The sequence below is a fragment of the Pholis gunnellus genome (genome assembly GCF_910591455.1).
Source record: "Pholis gunnellus genome assembly, chromosome: 9".
Lineage (NCBI taxonomy): Eukaryota > Metazoa > Chordata > Actinopteri > Perciformes > Pholidae > Pholis > Pholis gunnellus.
Window position 1 is genome coordinate 11,986,715 of NC_136535.1, and position 16,576 is coordinate 12,003,290.

Consider the following 16,576-nt stretch of genomic DNA (forward strand, 5'->3'; position numbering starts at 1 on the left):
GCGCTCTGGCCGAACATGCGACGCAATTAGCTCCTGTGAATATGTGCGAGTCTGTCAGTTTGTTGGACTCCGGGTTTGCTTGGTATGTGGCGTCTTTGATGGTGTGCTGCAAGATCTGGCGCTCTGATCTGGAGCAATATACACAATAGAATGTTTCTCAACACAAGATCATAGCCGCATGTTTCGTCTGTCCTCATATTCTCATGCTACTCTCAAAACAAATTGACTCATTCCCATTAGATTTAACTGCAAACATTGGCAGTAAAATGTATGCTAATGGCGTCGGAGCTGCAATCGGGCAGTGCATCCCCTAAGTAGTTACAGAGGTGTCTTTGGTGTTTCTGAGAAAGATGTGGAAAAGTCATTACAATTTAAACTGTGTAAATTGCTGCAACCAAATGTGACCACCCTAAGTTATGTGGGTGGTACACTAACAACAAAGTCTAACTCTAACTCGCCTGAAATAGAAACACAGCCGCACAAGGCTCGGCATATCAATTTGCGTATACTTCCTGCTGCATTCTACTGCTCATCTGTTTACACCCAGTGCCAGCTGGGGGCACATGAAGATTAAAGAGGTAACTTTAACCTATGGAAGCTGGAAACAGCGGTGACGGAAAAATCAAGAGAACAAGAGCAACGGGGATCGTGGTGAAAGCGTCAAAGGCAGAAAAGGGAATGAGGAGTTAGAAATTTTTTAATTGATCAAGAAGTTGCAGATATTCCCCTAACAAGCTTAGCAAACTGATCCTATGGAGGTTTCTTTTTGAAAAGTGTTGACCAACTGTTCTAACCCACAAATACAGAGGCAAAACCGACAGTACAGACGCAGCACTTTGGGATATTTTTTGACAGTCTCGCACCGGGAGTTGGTTTGCAAAGTTAGTTTTAGTCAAAGCCAGCAGGTCTCCGCACAGAATGGAGGCGGAAGCCATTTGTCCTGCTGTGTCTTTGCAGAAGGAGCATAGCCTTGAAAGGTCAGGTCACCCTGATCACTTTTTTTCTCATTTACCCCAAGTGGTTTTGTGGTATTGAGTTTTAGTATTATTGGTCACGGTTTTGAGACATCTGACTTTGAGATTTCTGCTGCCACCTCAAAACAATGAAATTTAATCCATTTTTGTTGATTGTATTAAAACTGTTTTCAGTTTCAGTTTTCAGTTTTCATTGGAACCATTGACACAGATGACAACGGGGTTTTTATACTTTTTACAGACCAGTGTGCCCTGTCAAAATTGGGTGACTCAATAGCTGTATAGTGTCCATATCTCACAATTTACGTTCAGTGTCAGTGTGAGGCTATTGAATGAAGGCTGGGACATGGTCTTGACCTATGGGGTATGACACATGCACAATGTAACTGGAGCTGCAATCTTGGAGGGTTACGGCGGACGAAGAAAGTGAGAATAAAAAAAATAAAAAATGTTGCTACTGAAGGTAATTCTGGAATTCCATCAACGCGAGTAAGATGAATCTTCCGTTCTGGTGTCTTACTATTTCTGGGCATTGATCACATTTACTGCAACAATTTTCACACCCACTTAATTGCCGTAATCTGTGGATGAGGCCACATTTTAAGACACAGCTTTATGACAAGTTCCACGACAACACCATTGGTCTTTCAAGCCGTGTGAGAGAGGACAGAAAAAAACCTGAATCAACATCAAATGCTTTGAATCCAGCTTTTCATGAAAAGTAAAATATGTAAAATGTACAGAAAAGGAGACTTAATTTCAGATACACATAGCAACATGTTTATAGGTTCTCGTGGTGGAAGGACTGGCGTTCACATCCCATTGCTGTCTGTCCACATGCAGTTTCCATGTCTTCCTGTTTGTCTACACATTTTCTCAGCAGGTTGCAGGATATCTACTGTAGAAGCAGTGAGTCCAACAAATGAACTTAAAAAAAGCTTGTTTGCGTTTGACTCACTCCTTCTAGACATGTTCTCCCTTTGATCATACGGCTCTCTGCTTGTTTCCTCCCGAACTCAACAAACATACAATCACGGGGAGTGGAGACTAAATTGCCCGTTGGTACAAATGCGAATGTGGACCCCGGCATGTCTCGCAGTCGCAGAGGCTAATTGGAATCCAAATGTGGAATAATAAACCTACGCTTTGCCCACACCACTGGTCGTCATTGTTATACCTCCTCAGAGACAAGTCTGAATCCCGGCACCAGTCAGGCTCATAGCAATGCTGCTTTTTTTTTATGCATTTGAGTTTGAGTTTGTGTTTCTGGCCTGTCAGTGTGGCACATCAGCAGTCGTAACAGGCGGTCCCTGTGGAGGGCAGACTGACAGGTAGGTAATGATCAAAGAGGCTGTTTCCTGTGTTTCATGTTGGGCTCAGAGAGAGACACATCTGTACTGCTGGTGCCTCTTCTCTTTCATGGGCTCTGGTTGCAGATAGCAACTCATCACACACACACACATGCATGCATACGCATGCAAGCACAAACTTGAGTCATTTTGAGACTCCTCACATTAACAGCTACTAACACAGTTCTCAGATTCAGCCTCACTCTCCCCCGTGCGACATTCCCTCCCCTCTAAAAAAGTGCTGAACTTTTGCCGCCTGCACGCCGACTCTCAGTCATCTCAAACTGTCATCTGAACTGTATCCCACATCCATAAAATATTCACCTGAAGGGGAAACACAGGCAAAGCCACCCAGTCCGTCTCCAATTCGACCCCCCTCACCTGCCTCCCCAAGTAAGCGGGACTATCTCTCTGACTCAGGTGCCAGGCCACTCACAGATATCTTACCCTCAATCTTGTGTCCACACTTGCCAGTGGCTGTGTGGACGGGTTTGTACTCCGCTCTGCTCTGTTCAGCCTGCCGGTTTCTGTTTAATCAATTGAAGCAATTCAGATTGTATTTGAGAAAGGCCAAATCTCATCTCAGGTTGGATGTTGTTGGAAATGAAGTGCATCCTTGAGGATGGGTGTAAAAACAGCTTCACTTTATCTGGGAGATTAAAACTTCAGGGTCACAGTAATCTGTTTTAATGAAACTGTCAAGTAATCCGAGAATCTGTAAACTGTGTGTGTGTGTGTGTGTGTGTGTGTGTGTGTGGGTGTGTGTGTGTGTGTGCCACGCCGGCGTTTCCGGGCACTAGCTTCTGTGCATGTGTGTGTTTTATCTGACTGGATTTATACATGATTTTTAAATTACTGATTGGCAGACTAGAGGGTTAGGTGATTGCAATGAGAGGTAAATTAACTGGCAATTAACCAATGTTAAGGTAATTGCGTAGCCAATCAAATATACTCAAAGCAGGTAGCGGAAGCATGAAGAGCTCATTTAAACAGCTATAAGAACTACTTCTTTATGCTCTCTTAGCCCTCTTAATTTTTCAGGAAATTCTATTTGTACAGACAGCTATATTCATTTGCTGGATTCACACCTTTCTACCACCGTCCAATTGGCCTTTTCTTACTACTGACTTCAGACACAAGCTGAACCCTTCCCTTGAGCCTGATTGTATTTCTTCGGACATTTTACAGACTGAAATCTTAAATCAGTTATTCAAGAATATAATAATCAAATCAATTGATTATGTAAATATTTTTTAAATTACAGTCCTACTTCAGACGTAAATCTCAATGTGAAAACTGACAGAATGTAGCCCATTAGATGCACATTTTTTCTGCAATTTAGTGAGACACTCAAGTTGGTCGTTATCACCGGTAATATAAGATACAATAAGATTGGATAAGATAAGCCTTCATTGATCCCCACAGGAGAAATGTGATTGCTGCAGCAGCAGAAGTTAAGTACATAATAAGAGGTATATAAAACTAAAATAATGAATTAAAGTAAAGAATCTAAACTATATGAGAGTAATTTAAGACAAAATTAAAAAGGCAAGAAAGAGAGTGGTGTGACGTGATCAGCAGCAGCAAAGTCATCATGTCTAGTACATGTAAACAGTGTACACCACACTAATAGGCTATGATGAAGACATGCTACGTAGTGCTTGTCTGTGACTAAGGTTGTAAACTGCAGGTGTGAAAACATGTATGTATTTTCTTTTACATTTACCTAAAGCTGTAGACTGTTGCTTACTGTAATATGTCCGTCTTCCTCTTCCACTGAGGGCTCGTCAATAAACACAGTGAACTCAAAGCCGACCCTTTTTTTTTACACACCGAGGCTGGCAGCTGATCCCTCTGAAAAACCCACTGAATCTCTGCGAGGGGGGAAGGGATGTGTAGCTGGCGAGCACGAAAAAAGCTTCAAATGATTGATAGCCATTTGTTTTGCTTGCTTAATACAACATAAACTCTCCAGCGATTCATCACCAGAGTGAGGGTTTTCCACGGTCCCTCTGCAAAGCCCACTAAAAATAATTCATTTTCTGCAAGCTACGAGCCAGGCACTAATGTTAAATATTCATGCGGGTCCAGTCTAAATGATGTGGCCATTGGCACACAGTTAGAGCACACTCTGTGGATGGGAGGAAATGTCAAGCTGTGAATAAATGAAAGCAGTGAAGCCGTATATTACCCGACCATTGTGAATTTACTATACTGTAGTTGCCATTTCGTATTGGCCACTTCAAATAGATCTCTTTTATAATCAATACACTCGAGCATATTGCCACGTTGGCAATAATCTGGACTCGTTGCGTTAGCTCATCCTTTACTCACTGTTGTGTTTGTTGCCTAATTTGTACCTCATGAATGTTAACAGAGGGGTTATTTCTGTTGCAAGAGTCGTCGTGTTTAGTGACACGGACGATCAAAGCAACTAAGTTGACTCTCTGCAAAGATGTCGATGGACTGCAAGCGCCTCTCGTCACATGAGATCAATATGGCTTGAGCCTATGCAGCTGTTACGGTTTGATTTGTATTGACTGCCACATCAGTCAACCGCATTCGCTTCTGAGGCGTTTTTTTACAGCACGGGCACGCTGATACGGAGAAGATGTTGTCATGGTTGCACAGAAATTGTTTTTGAGACGTTATAGGTCGTGATATCAGTAAGCACAGTGGAAGGAACGGACAGAATATAATAGAACGTACTGGGTTGAGTATCCATTCAGGGCAGAACTCAAATAGAGAGCATAATGTCCGCTGTGCATCATTTGGATGGAATAGGGAATGTTAAATGGCCTCATATTGACAGACACACTCTACCCGTATTCATTTTTATTACACACATATGTGCTCACATTCACACACACATTTCCTCCCGCAGTCTGTGACTAATGAGGCCTAGGGCTAGAGATGGTTCCATCAAGGAACTTCCCCCTCTTTCTCTCCCTCACTAACACACACACACACACACACACATACACACTTGCTCTCCCCTCTCTCAAACATGCACCTGATTGATAGCAGTGATTTGACTGAGAAAAGGGAAATGGGAAATTGAAAAATGGTGGAAGAAGATTGGAAACAACGCGCTGATTATAAACTCTGCGAGGAAACAAAAGGCCTTCCCTCTGCCTTTTTTCTTAGCAAAGAGGTAGCAGGTGTGTGTCTGACAGGTGCCTGATTGAGGCGCACAAAAGACATTACAACTGCAAACAAATGGACGTGTTTAGCGTCCCTGTATGCAGTTAACGTTTTGGGCTGATAGATGTGATTATGAGTATATGAGCAGTGGCAGCCAGAGAATGGGCGCAGGTGTTAAAGAGAGTCAAGCAGAAAAGGAGGCTTGTTATTGTTGTGATGATAATAATAATCCATCCATCCAATTAATTGTATGTCGTCAGCAAGGTCAACAGCCTTGGGGATGTTTTCAATACGTCTCATATTGTAATAATAATACATCTCTCTGCTGGAGACAGCTGCACAGCAGGCACAAGACCACACCGATTTATCATCATGAGAAAAAAAAATTGTAATTAAAGAGAACGACCACCATTGCGTTCTAAATTCACTGATTTCCAAAATAACCTCAATTACCTCGAAGCCATCGCCACTTATTTTGGTCTTTTGATGTTCATGTTCTCATGTTTCAGGAAAATAAACAAGAGCACTTTTTTAACAGTGAGAATAAATTAGTCGCTACCTCCTTGTGAAGCAGCTTTGTGTATTTCATAAATGAGGGAGCGCCTTGGCCGAGGCCCCGGTGGTTTAATATTCTCTGAGAGCTTCCAGACAGTGAGTGGTGGTGCAGCAGCTGTCTCTTGACCCTGCTGGACCCCCACTTACCCCTCTGACCACCTCCTTTTCACTGGGCAGGCTGTGGCGATGACAAGCCTGTCAGAAGCTTCTCCTAATGTCCTAATTAACCATCTCTCACACACACACACACACACACACACACACACACAGAGAGACACACAGAAAGGCTTGTGCAGATGCACATTCATAGTGAGTAAGCAGATCTACTGGCAGACAGGAAAGCACACACACACACATTGCTTCTGTGAGCATTGCTCATGTGAGCTTTCCTGGCAAGAGACCATACTATATAGGTGAGGCATTACAGCGTCTTTTGAAAAGCAAAACATATCCCTCCCTCAAGACTCTTTGGAGGCTTTGATTTAAATCGTTCTGCATGCGTTTAGATCCGGGCAGGGCTGCGTGTTGAATCAGAGCTACGGTCTCTCTCCTGTGGTAACAAACGCAGCATTCCTGCCGCAAGTTTTCATTTTAAAAGAAACTAAGACCGGGGCTGAAAAGAGGCTCTCGCAGCAGTGCCCGCTGCTGACTCTGAAGAGGAAAACACAAAAAGATGCAGCGTCACCCGAAATAGACAATCCAAATGAGATGTGATGTGTCCCTTTGCCAGAGGTTAAGCTTGCCTTGGCTTTAAGCAAGTCTCTCTCTCTGCTGCATTGGTTTTTGGGTGCGGAGCGACACTGCCGCTGCTGCACTTAAGTCCATGCTCAGTCAACCAGTCTTGTTAACATAACAGAGTGAATGATTGTGCCTCGTAGGAAAAAGGAAATCATTGTACTACCTCCTAGCGAATGCACTTGGTTGGTGATTTATAGACCTCTGAAGTTGCTGCATTTGTCACAATCAGCATGACTTGATAGTTTGCTACTATAATGCTCTTCCTGCTTCATATTATGTTGATTTGAGACATCCTCTCGGAGAATAGTCTTGTTTCATTATATATGCCAAATTACCTTTTGTGTCACTGTGATGTTATCGCATTTTGATGCTGTTTTATTTGTGTAACGGGGAGAGCTCGGTGGCTGTCATGTGACGAGGCTGTGTGGAACAGCAGCCTGGCGTCTACAGTAGGCAAAAATGTGTTAGTGTTCTCTTTCTTCTTGACAACGACTGTGTGAGCCGAACGCTACCTGAGTTGTCATTAAAGTGGCTGGCTGCCGTTTGCAGCTTCTTTTTTGTGTGCGTGTCAGCAGCGGAGACATTTTCGTGTGCGTTGTGAGTGACGGGACCCAGTCACACAAGATTACACACCTTTTTTGGTTCTTAAAGGAATGACTGAAGCTGAAATGTCTTAATGTTAGCCTTTTATTCATAAGAACAACCATCCAGTGTTATTTATTATCTGCAATTGTAGATGCCAATAGCACTTTACTAAGAGCAAGCAGGGTACCAAATTCAATATATCTGCTTTTTATCCGACAGCATTTCTGAAGGATTATCCCTTAATCCCTCAAAGTAAAAGTTGTCTTCAACTACATGTGACCTCATGTCTTTTAATGAGTACAACACAAACATTCAGGTCATAGATCGGACATTTACAAAGCAAATCTCATTAACACTGAGCAATTAACCACCTCTGTGGGGATACTCACAGGGCAAAATCTCCTACTTATTCCACTTTATCGTGCAAGAACATGCTTTGCATCTCCTGTAAACCAACCTGATTAATATGTTTCAGTCGACTCTGGGGAGAGTTAATCTGAGTATTCCCAGTAGTGTTTGCAGGTGAGCGTTTTTTGATATCTCACTGACATGTTAGGCTGGATTAAGCTGTAGCTGAGTGCTGATAATAATAAAAGAAGCAGGCCAAGTCTGTAAATACAATGCAACTAAATTACTAAATAATGCACCAAACTGCATAAACAAGCCATTGCAGGCACAGATGCATCATCTGTTAAAGTGCAAGCCTCCAGTAATAAGCATTCAATTATTTAACATGGAAATAGTAGTTTTAGCTTTCAATTGTATGATGCTATCTTCACTTGCATATGGAGTTGGGCTCCAACACATAATCATTTCTATTATCAATTAATCTAACAATTAGTTTCTCAATTATTTGTAGGTGTATAAAAGGTCAGAAAATAGTGAGAAGTGACAATCAAATCACATTTTCTTACAGTAAACTGCTTGTTTTGTCAAACAAATAGTACGAAACCCAAAGGTATTCAGTTGGCTGTCACAGAATATAAATAAACCAGGATATGGAGTTTGCACAGTTGCCATAAAGATGGATATGTCAAAATCATTGTATTTGCTGATGAAGACAGAGGAATATAGTTGAAAGCTCTGGGAAATACTATTTAGTGGAACTTTGGATTGTTTGTCAAATTCCAATTTATACAGAAAATCTGTAGATAATATATGAATTATTTAATGTGTACCTGAAACGATTATGGCTGGCAACAAAGACTTACAAGAGGTGTCTGAAGTTTTTTCTTCTTCTTCTGTTTGGCGAGGACAGCCGAACCACTTTGATCAGTTTCCTTTTGTGAAAATCCTGACCTCAAAAGCCGTCTGTGTTTATTGGGTCCACTCTGCAGGAGCTCGCTTCTCCATTCGACTTCTTGAAGAGAAAAAGTTTGAAGCCCACCTCTGATCCCTCTAATTAAATGAAAACACAGTGGGCTACACACAGTAAGAACGCATGGCTCCAAACACACACACACACACACAAGGGTAACCAATGTGGATCTCTATGGGGAACTACACAGAGTTCCAGCATCCATCTCTGTTGTGTCCTCTAATGCAGTGCGATCACACACTAGTTGACATGCAACACGCAGCAGATTATGAGCATAAATAAGCAAGGGAATGTTTTACCTGAAAGGAAGAACATTAATTCAAAGGCATCACACTAGTACTGTGAAGAAATGTTGCCTCATTAGTGTTACCCCACTGCTTTTACTGAGCAGCAGCATTATATATAGAGAGAGAGCCTATGTGCCTCTCCTACCACACAGACAGCCAGTCTCCTGAGATCTTAGTTTGCCTCTGTGACTAAAAAAATAATGCAGATTACTATGGATTTGTTCGGATGACAATGGGATGAACACAGGTGCCTGAATGCCAGAGCACTTGGAGCCTCACGTCTTATAGAAAACATAATGGAGTGCTAAAAACATGGCCTTTTAAATGTTCACAACAAGCGTGTTTCCAGTTGGAAATGTAGCATCAAGGTAGGTGGAAAGCGGGGAAATGTTCCACTTTTGCGGTTTCTGCTTCGGATGAAAAGAAGAAGAGGTGACGAGACAAGGACAGACATTATTTGGAGGACGGTTGGCCTGCCTGCTCGCATCCGCCATGATTGACAGATTGGTGCAACGGCTGCACTCGCACGAATGCCATCACACGCATTTCCCCAGAAATCTGTCTATCAGCACTGTCTAAGCAGAGCGACAGCCATGACATCTAATCACAGGCGAGCTGGCACCTCATAACTTCTACCTAATGTGCTGCAGGTACAGAGAAGAGAAGGGGAGCACAGCAGACAAGCCACACCGCTATTTATAGCCCCGTCAGAGGCCACCAGCAGGAAGTGGATCACACTGAAGGGTTAGGGAAGGTGTCACCGCACTATAGCACAAGTCTCTCTGTTAAGATATATAGGTGTCTGTTGACAAGATTAAACACTGAGGTGCCCCGGTATCAGGGTGATACATTTCTCATTTTTTACACTCTTGTAACATAAAACGAGGGCAGATATGCTACACATACAAGATGATAATGAGTCATTTACATAATGTTTCTACAACATAATAATTACCTGGCAATTAAAGCAGCTCAAAAGCCTCATTATGGGCTGTCCTGAGGGCTTGTTGGACTGGGATGCATACGCTGTGCTCATTCAAGCTCGAGTTTGAGTCTGGCTATCAACCTCGCAGCCTCGTTTTGTTCAAATCTCTTTCAGCTGAAGCAGAATTGCCCCCAAAAGCCTAATTATGTTGAATTAACGCGTAAAAAAGACACTGTTTTGACTGACACCTGCCGTTTTTATTAAAGAAGCAGAGGCTTAAGCCGTGTGAGATATTGAAGCAGGCGCCTGGACACTGTTCAAAATGTGTTTCCCATCGTGTGCGATTTGTCACTCACGCGTCATTTGTCCTGAGGGAATTGCTGACACATTGAAAATGCACAAAGGAGTTTAACAAGGACATGTGTCATACCTTACACCCTTATTACGCCGGCAATGACAAGCGAGACAAGCAGTCACTTCGACATACTGTACGCTCGGCACTGAAGCCCACGTTGCTCACAGCCAGAGTAAAGAAGCACCAAAGTGTGTGTGAGATGTCAATATATAAAAGACGGTGTGTGAAATATCAAAATGTAGATATAGGTGTGTGACAGAGGGGCAGGGGAGAAAGTGTGTGTGTGTGTGTGAGAGAGAGAGAGAGAGAGAGAGAGAGAGAGAGAGAGCAAAAGAGGATGGGGGGGGTTGTTTATGAATAGCAGACAATGAATGATGGAAGCTCTCCCGAGGGTACAGGCCCTGAGCGCTGCTGCGGGGACTTGGGAACGCGCCAGTCTCCCATGCCCTGTGAGATGCCAGTTTGGGTGGGCACCGTTCCGAATGGGTGCTCTCTTCTCCAGGATCCACCGCAGGGTCCCAGGGGAGCGCCTCCAGGCAGTGGCTGCTCCAGAGCGGGACTGGCTGGAATCTCAATCAGGGACATGAGGGGAGATGAAAACAAAGTCCACATATCCCCTCTGTTCCTCCATATTAATGTAGCGCTGGATGAAGAGAGAAAATGGCTCATTATGTCGGGGATCGTACACACCTGTGGAAGAACAGAATGATTACTCATTATGATGCTTTTTGTATTTGTCTTAATTGGTGGAAAATTACACGAATAGCATATGGAGATTGAATTTAATGAATTTCAGCAGCCTTATTTGTCACTTATGAATACGTTTTTCTACCAGTGGAATATGACTCTCTGCTCACAACTCTGTTTTCTTCTCTTCTTCTCTCCTGTCCTCGTCCTGCGCTGCAACAGGAGCTGCTGAAACCGTGACAGGTACTCTTTCTTTTTTGCTACCTGCTGTTCATTTGGAAGCGCTTGCTTCCGTCTGTCTGTTGATTGGCTGTCCATCGCAGTATGTTCATCTGTGCATATTTACATTAATGATTGGTTATGTTGGTGTTTCCTTTTCAGGAGAGGAGGAGAGAGCCACACAATCACAAAGCCGATCCACTCATTTTCATTTCTAATTCTCAAATCAACATTTCGCCACATGCAATGGCAGATTCCAATTTGTCTTTAGACCACTAGGATGCCAGTTATGTTTTTCTGTTTTTAATTAGCTTACTGAGCTTTGCAGAGCTCTACGATGCTAGAAGGTGCACTTTACCAATAGAAGGTGCAGTTTACCAATAACAATTATACCAACAGTATAAAATATAGACTACTGGCTAGAACTAGCCTATATCGCTTCGACTGTTTCTACAACCTCAGCAGCTCTGGGATCTACACTTAGGCACAGCTGTGCTTTTAAATACATGCTTATGCTAACATGCTAACAATGAAAATGATGATGTTTAGCATGTTCAACATCTCAGATTACCTTTTACCATGATACTATTTGCAAATGATGAATAGACACAAAGAACAAAAGTACATAAAGTTCATCATAAAACGATGTCCATTCTTATATACAATTAACCGTAACGGTAAGTTACCCGTTTACAATATATTACAGCAACATTTGGCCCGTACAGAACTTACTGTCTTTTTCAGAAACATAAAGTTGTGCGGCTGTCTCCTCCTTTCTTTAAATGTCCAGCTGCAAACTAACTCTTCAATAGAGGAGGTGAACTAACCCTTCAGCTCTTTATGTTATTTACTTCAATAAATAACATCCTCAAAACATGTGAGGTTGCTGTGAATCATTGTCAGCACTTCTCTGGTTTTAGCTGGTAATAGTAGAGCCAAATTAGGGCAAAAAAATAACGTTTTCAACGCTCCAAAAAACAAACAATTTCTGCATTACAAAGTGGTACACGATTTTTGCAGAGCATCGGCCATTTTATTTACTTCCGAAAAATTACATACCTTTTAAATATTTGGGGACTTTCTCAGGTGGAACAGTCTTATTTTCAAGTCATGCTGTAGCATCATTATGCAATCAGCTCCTAGAGGTTCTAAGAGAGCTCGTCTCTGGCAGAAAAGAAAATGGTCAAATTAGTGGGTATGACATTTTTGAAACCTTCCCGAGCGAAGCATCTAGGGGAAAGAAATAGCATGGCACTAATTATGCCCTGAGACAGAATCTTTCTCACTTGTGAACATTCTTAAAACAGCATTTCATCATGAGGATCAGAGTCTAATGACTGAGCTGGATAAAGACATGCAGCGGTGAAAAGGAAGCATCAGAGAAGGATAGGGAGAAACTTTGATTGTTAATGACTGGCTATAGTCCTGGTTGTTCCTTGAAAGGACAGGACCGCTGCAGACAGCCGTGACTCAAGGGAGAGGAATTGGGGGCTGGCTGTCCTGCTTTTTGCTACCCCTTTCATGTCTTTTGATGTGAAAACAAGAGAGGAAAGTTCAAAGAGGGAGCCAGCTGTATTCAGAGGTGCCTGTCTCCGAACTTCTGCTGGAGGAGCCGGTCTGCTAATATTTCCTGATTTCGTCAACTTTTTCTTAAAATTGGTCAGCGGGGTGGGGTGGGGTGGGGGGCGGTTGCTCCATGCCAGACACTTGATGCCAGATTGTACATCCCCTAAGAGAGCGCACAGACTTTTGAAGGTCTGTATTTCCCTCCGACTGTTTCATTCAGTATGTTGTGATGCGGGAACAGGGGGGCAGCCATGTGTAGAGATACAGGCACTTTACTCTTCCAGACAGCTGCTGGAATGAGTGTGAATTTATCAGCCAGTCATCTGTGCCATGCCTCTGCCCACTCCCCCTTCATCCCCACCCACCACCCAGAATTAATGACTGCCTCTCCTCATTTGCACCCAATCATGACCAGGATGCCGAGGCAATTGAAAATGTTTACTCCAATTGCAAAAACCCTCCATGTTCCACAAAGTGGCCTGTTTTCCCTTTGATGGGATTGCTAATCACACCGATGTTATTTATGTGTGTTTTGAATTGGAGATGAGCCTAGGCTAGGATATTGGAGGGGGACCAACCTTGCTTGGGGCTGCTAAACCTTATGGAGAAATTATCTATTGCATTCCCTTTCTCTCAGTCCAACAGATTGGGAGCAGAATAACCTTGCTTTAAGGCTGCGCTATGTTGCTGTTTTGACTGCCAACTATATATTACTTTTACAGCGATGAAATAAAATAGACATCAAAACACTTCACATTGCTTTCGCCCAATCTTCTGCAACACTTAGTACATGTGCAGAGGAGCTCCGGCACACTTGATATCATTACAAACTTACACACTTCAGTTCTCCACATGAAGATTATTTTGACTTGATGCCCATGATTATCACTCTTCATTTATTTTTTATGTAGGAAGGAAGCAATTAATCGCTCACTCTTCTCATTTTGAACTAAAGTAAATCATCAAACTAAACCACACTTACTTTCATTCTGGAGGATTCACCACCCTAAGATATAAGTCCAATTTAAGGAAATATTGTGGCCCATATGTAGCAAAGTGGAACATTTAGGTGGTGGATGGAAGTAACTGGAGTTCATGGTACTGTGACAGACGTGCAATTAATGTTCACTTAAACCACAATCTTTCCTGAACCTTAACCATACCTTAAATAATAGTTGGACAAATGTACAAAATGTCATTCTAGCTGAGACTTAAATAAGAACAACAATATAACTTTGTTGTACGTATGTATAATGTCTGTACGATAAATATGTAGCTAGAGAACGATGGATTGTCCGGGATTGTCCAGGTTTCAAGCTGGAAAATATGGCAACACTAAACTGGAGTAGAGCCAGCAGATGGTTTAGCATAGGAGGGGGAAACAGTTAGCCTGGCTCTGTCCAAAGGTAACAAAATCTGTCTACCAGCACCTGCAAAGGTAATTTAACAAGTTATACCTGATTTATTCAGTTTAAACTAAAATGAAATATATAACAGCAATAGTCCGCTGGAAAATAAGCTGAATACATGTCTGCTTCACCCTTTTATAGGGGGCCACAGCTGTTAGCTTAGCCAGTTAGCTTAGCCAACCAGCTAAACCAACAGGCTGCTAGCTGTTCCTAGAAAATCTAACCTGTGATAGGAGACTTTGGCCCAGGTCATTTCAGAGAGATAATTGTTATTGGCTCTTCAATAAATGCAGCTGCTGCTATGCTGCTAGCTAGAGCCTCAAATCACAGTATGTTATTTTAAAGGCCTTTATGGGCTCATTTACAAAGAAAACACAAGGGTAATTCTCACAGGATTAACGCTATAAAACGGCATCGGCATCACTATCACAATCGAGATGATGTTTAAAATGAATGACAAGTATTCGTACAGGTTACTATATGATGCGTGTGCATATGCTCATCCTTATCTGGTGGGAGGGGCTTAGGACAGAGAAGCGACAGCTGCAGGACATTCTTATTACATTATGCAGCTTTTATTTGACCTTTTCCAAAAAACGTCCTACTCCAGCTGTATGCCATGAACAGAGAGGGCAAGAAAAAGAACGTTGGCATTGGATGTATATTGGGGTTTTTGCTGAATCATTTTTTCTTGTTAGGCAATAGTTTTTCATTTGACATTAACCTACTTAATCCGCGTGTGGTCTTACTGTTGCAATTGCAAGTCAACATAAATAAAAACAGTTTGAGGGGGAATTTACAGAGGCGGGAAGGTAAGAAAAAGGGCCCTATATGTGTCTTATATTATCTAAATGTTTGATGTATATTGAGGGAATTATTCCATTTCAACATTGCCAATATAGAAAATGTGAAAAAAAGTTTTAGAACCCCTTCATTTATTTATATTTTCCCTCATACATATTTATTCGCTGCTAGCCTCTGTGCCCTAAGAGGCCGTTAGGAGGTATTCCCTCGTCTACGATAAACACTCAACCAGAATCAGAAAACTTTTACCTTCTGCTGTGCGATTTATTTTGGTTCATGTCTGTGAACATTTTCACTATTTAACATAGATTATGTCAATGCCCATTAGCAAGTGGTAAATATAAACGGCATTACAAACCTTTAATGGGCTGCAATGTGTACTTTTTGGACATAATCTGTTTCTGTTTTTACTCATTACCTTCCTTATATCCTGAACCTGATCCCTGGCAGCAGAGTGAAATGAAATGGGTAGTTTATTGCATTAGACAGGTCTGAGGAGCTTTTTCTCCACAGGAGGTTAATTTCTTATTGCTTGCCGCATTCACAGAGTTCATTTTGAATCATGTTAGTTAGGCTGTCTTTTCCCATTATCCCTATCTGAAAATGCAGGTGTTTTTTTCTCCTCTACTTTGTAAATGTCAGAATGCAATAAAGGTGTCTGACAACTTGGGCATGCAAATGTGCTTGTGATGTTTCCTTGGGGCTGTGGCTGGGAGTGCTGTTCCTCCGTCGGTGTGAATCTGAGGCATTAAAAAGTATTCTCCGTTCTCCTTACGCTTTTTTTGGCTCCTGCCAGATAAATATAGCACAAGGTGACTTCTCGTTCCCTCTTTTGAAAGTCTGGGGGAAACATAGACAGGCTTTTTGTGTGGGGATTTGGTGTGCGGTGTTACGATGACAAGGTCCAGGTCCTGTCTGTGGCAACAATGCCAATATACAGAGAGAGTGACTCAGATGTTTACAGCACTTTTATTCCTAGAGATACAGAGCAGCTGAGCACACGGAGCGCACATTGGTCGCATGGAACCTCAGATGGAGGGCTCTGATAAAGCTCAACCATAAACAGCATCCAGCCCGGCTCATCTCTCTCTTCTCTCTCTGTTTAACTCCCCCTCTCTTCCTCCACTACTTGCCATTTTCTTACACTCTTCCTTTGTCTCTTTTTTCTTCCTACCCTCTCCTCTCTCCCTACCTTCGTGGGCAGCAGAGCTTACAGCCCATCTGGCACTGACTCACAGGGCCCACTCTGAGCTGGGGGAGATCAATAGTGACAAACATTGCACATGGCTCTTATATTAGAAGGATTAGGTATGGCTGCAATCAGACAATCGACGTGGCCTATTCACGCATGTTTACACTGTGCATGTGTTTGCATGCAGTCCCCGTTGTAAGAAATATAAATATTTGATAAGCTGTAAATATCCAGACAGGAATGCTTGCCTCCCATCTGATATTTCATTTTTCCCATCTGTATTTTTTTGTGTTGTGAAGTCGAAGGTCAGAACCTGGTGACCGACAACGTGTCGGTGATCGAGGGTGAAATGGCCACCATCAGCTGCAGAGTGAAGGACAACGACGACTCCGTCATCCAGCTGCTCAATCCCAACAGACAGACCATCTACTTCAGAGATGTTAGACGTAAGTGCTGGTGCCTCGGACAC

General features: G+C 42.5%; 1 protein-coding gene across 1 annotated transcript in view; it reads left to right on the forward strand.

The window, feature by feature from the left end:
• The window catches only part of cadm1b (cell adhesion molecule 1b), a gene marked incomplete at both ends in the record, with an annotated part of 124,491 nt that overhangs the window by 75,190 nt on the left and 32,725 nt on the right, over nucleotides 1-16,576 (forward strand). The window contains 2 exons of the mRNA XM_079166008.1: nucleotides 11,140-11,160; nucleotides 16,407-16,553. Coding sequence (XP_079022134.1) covers nucleotides 11,140-11,160; nucleotides 16,407-16,553 — 168 coding nt within the window. The remainder of the gene's footprint in view (nucleotides 1-11,139; nucleotides 11,161-16,406; nucleotides 16,554-16,576) is intronic.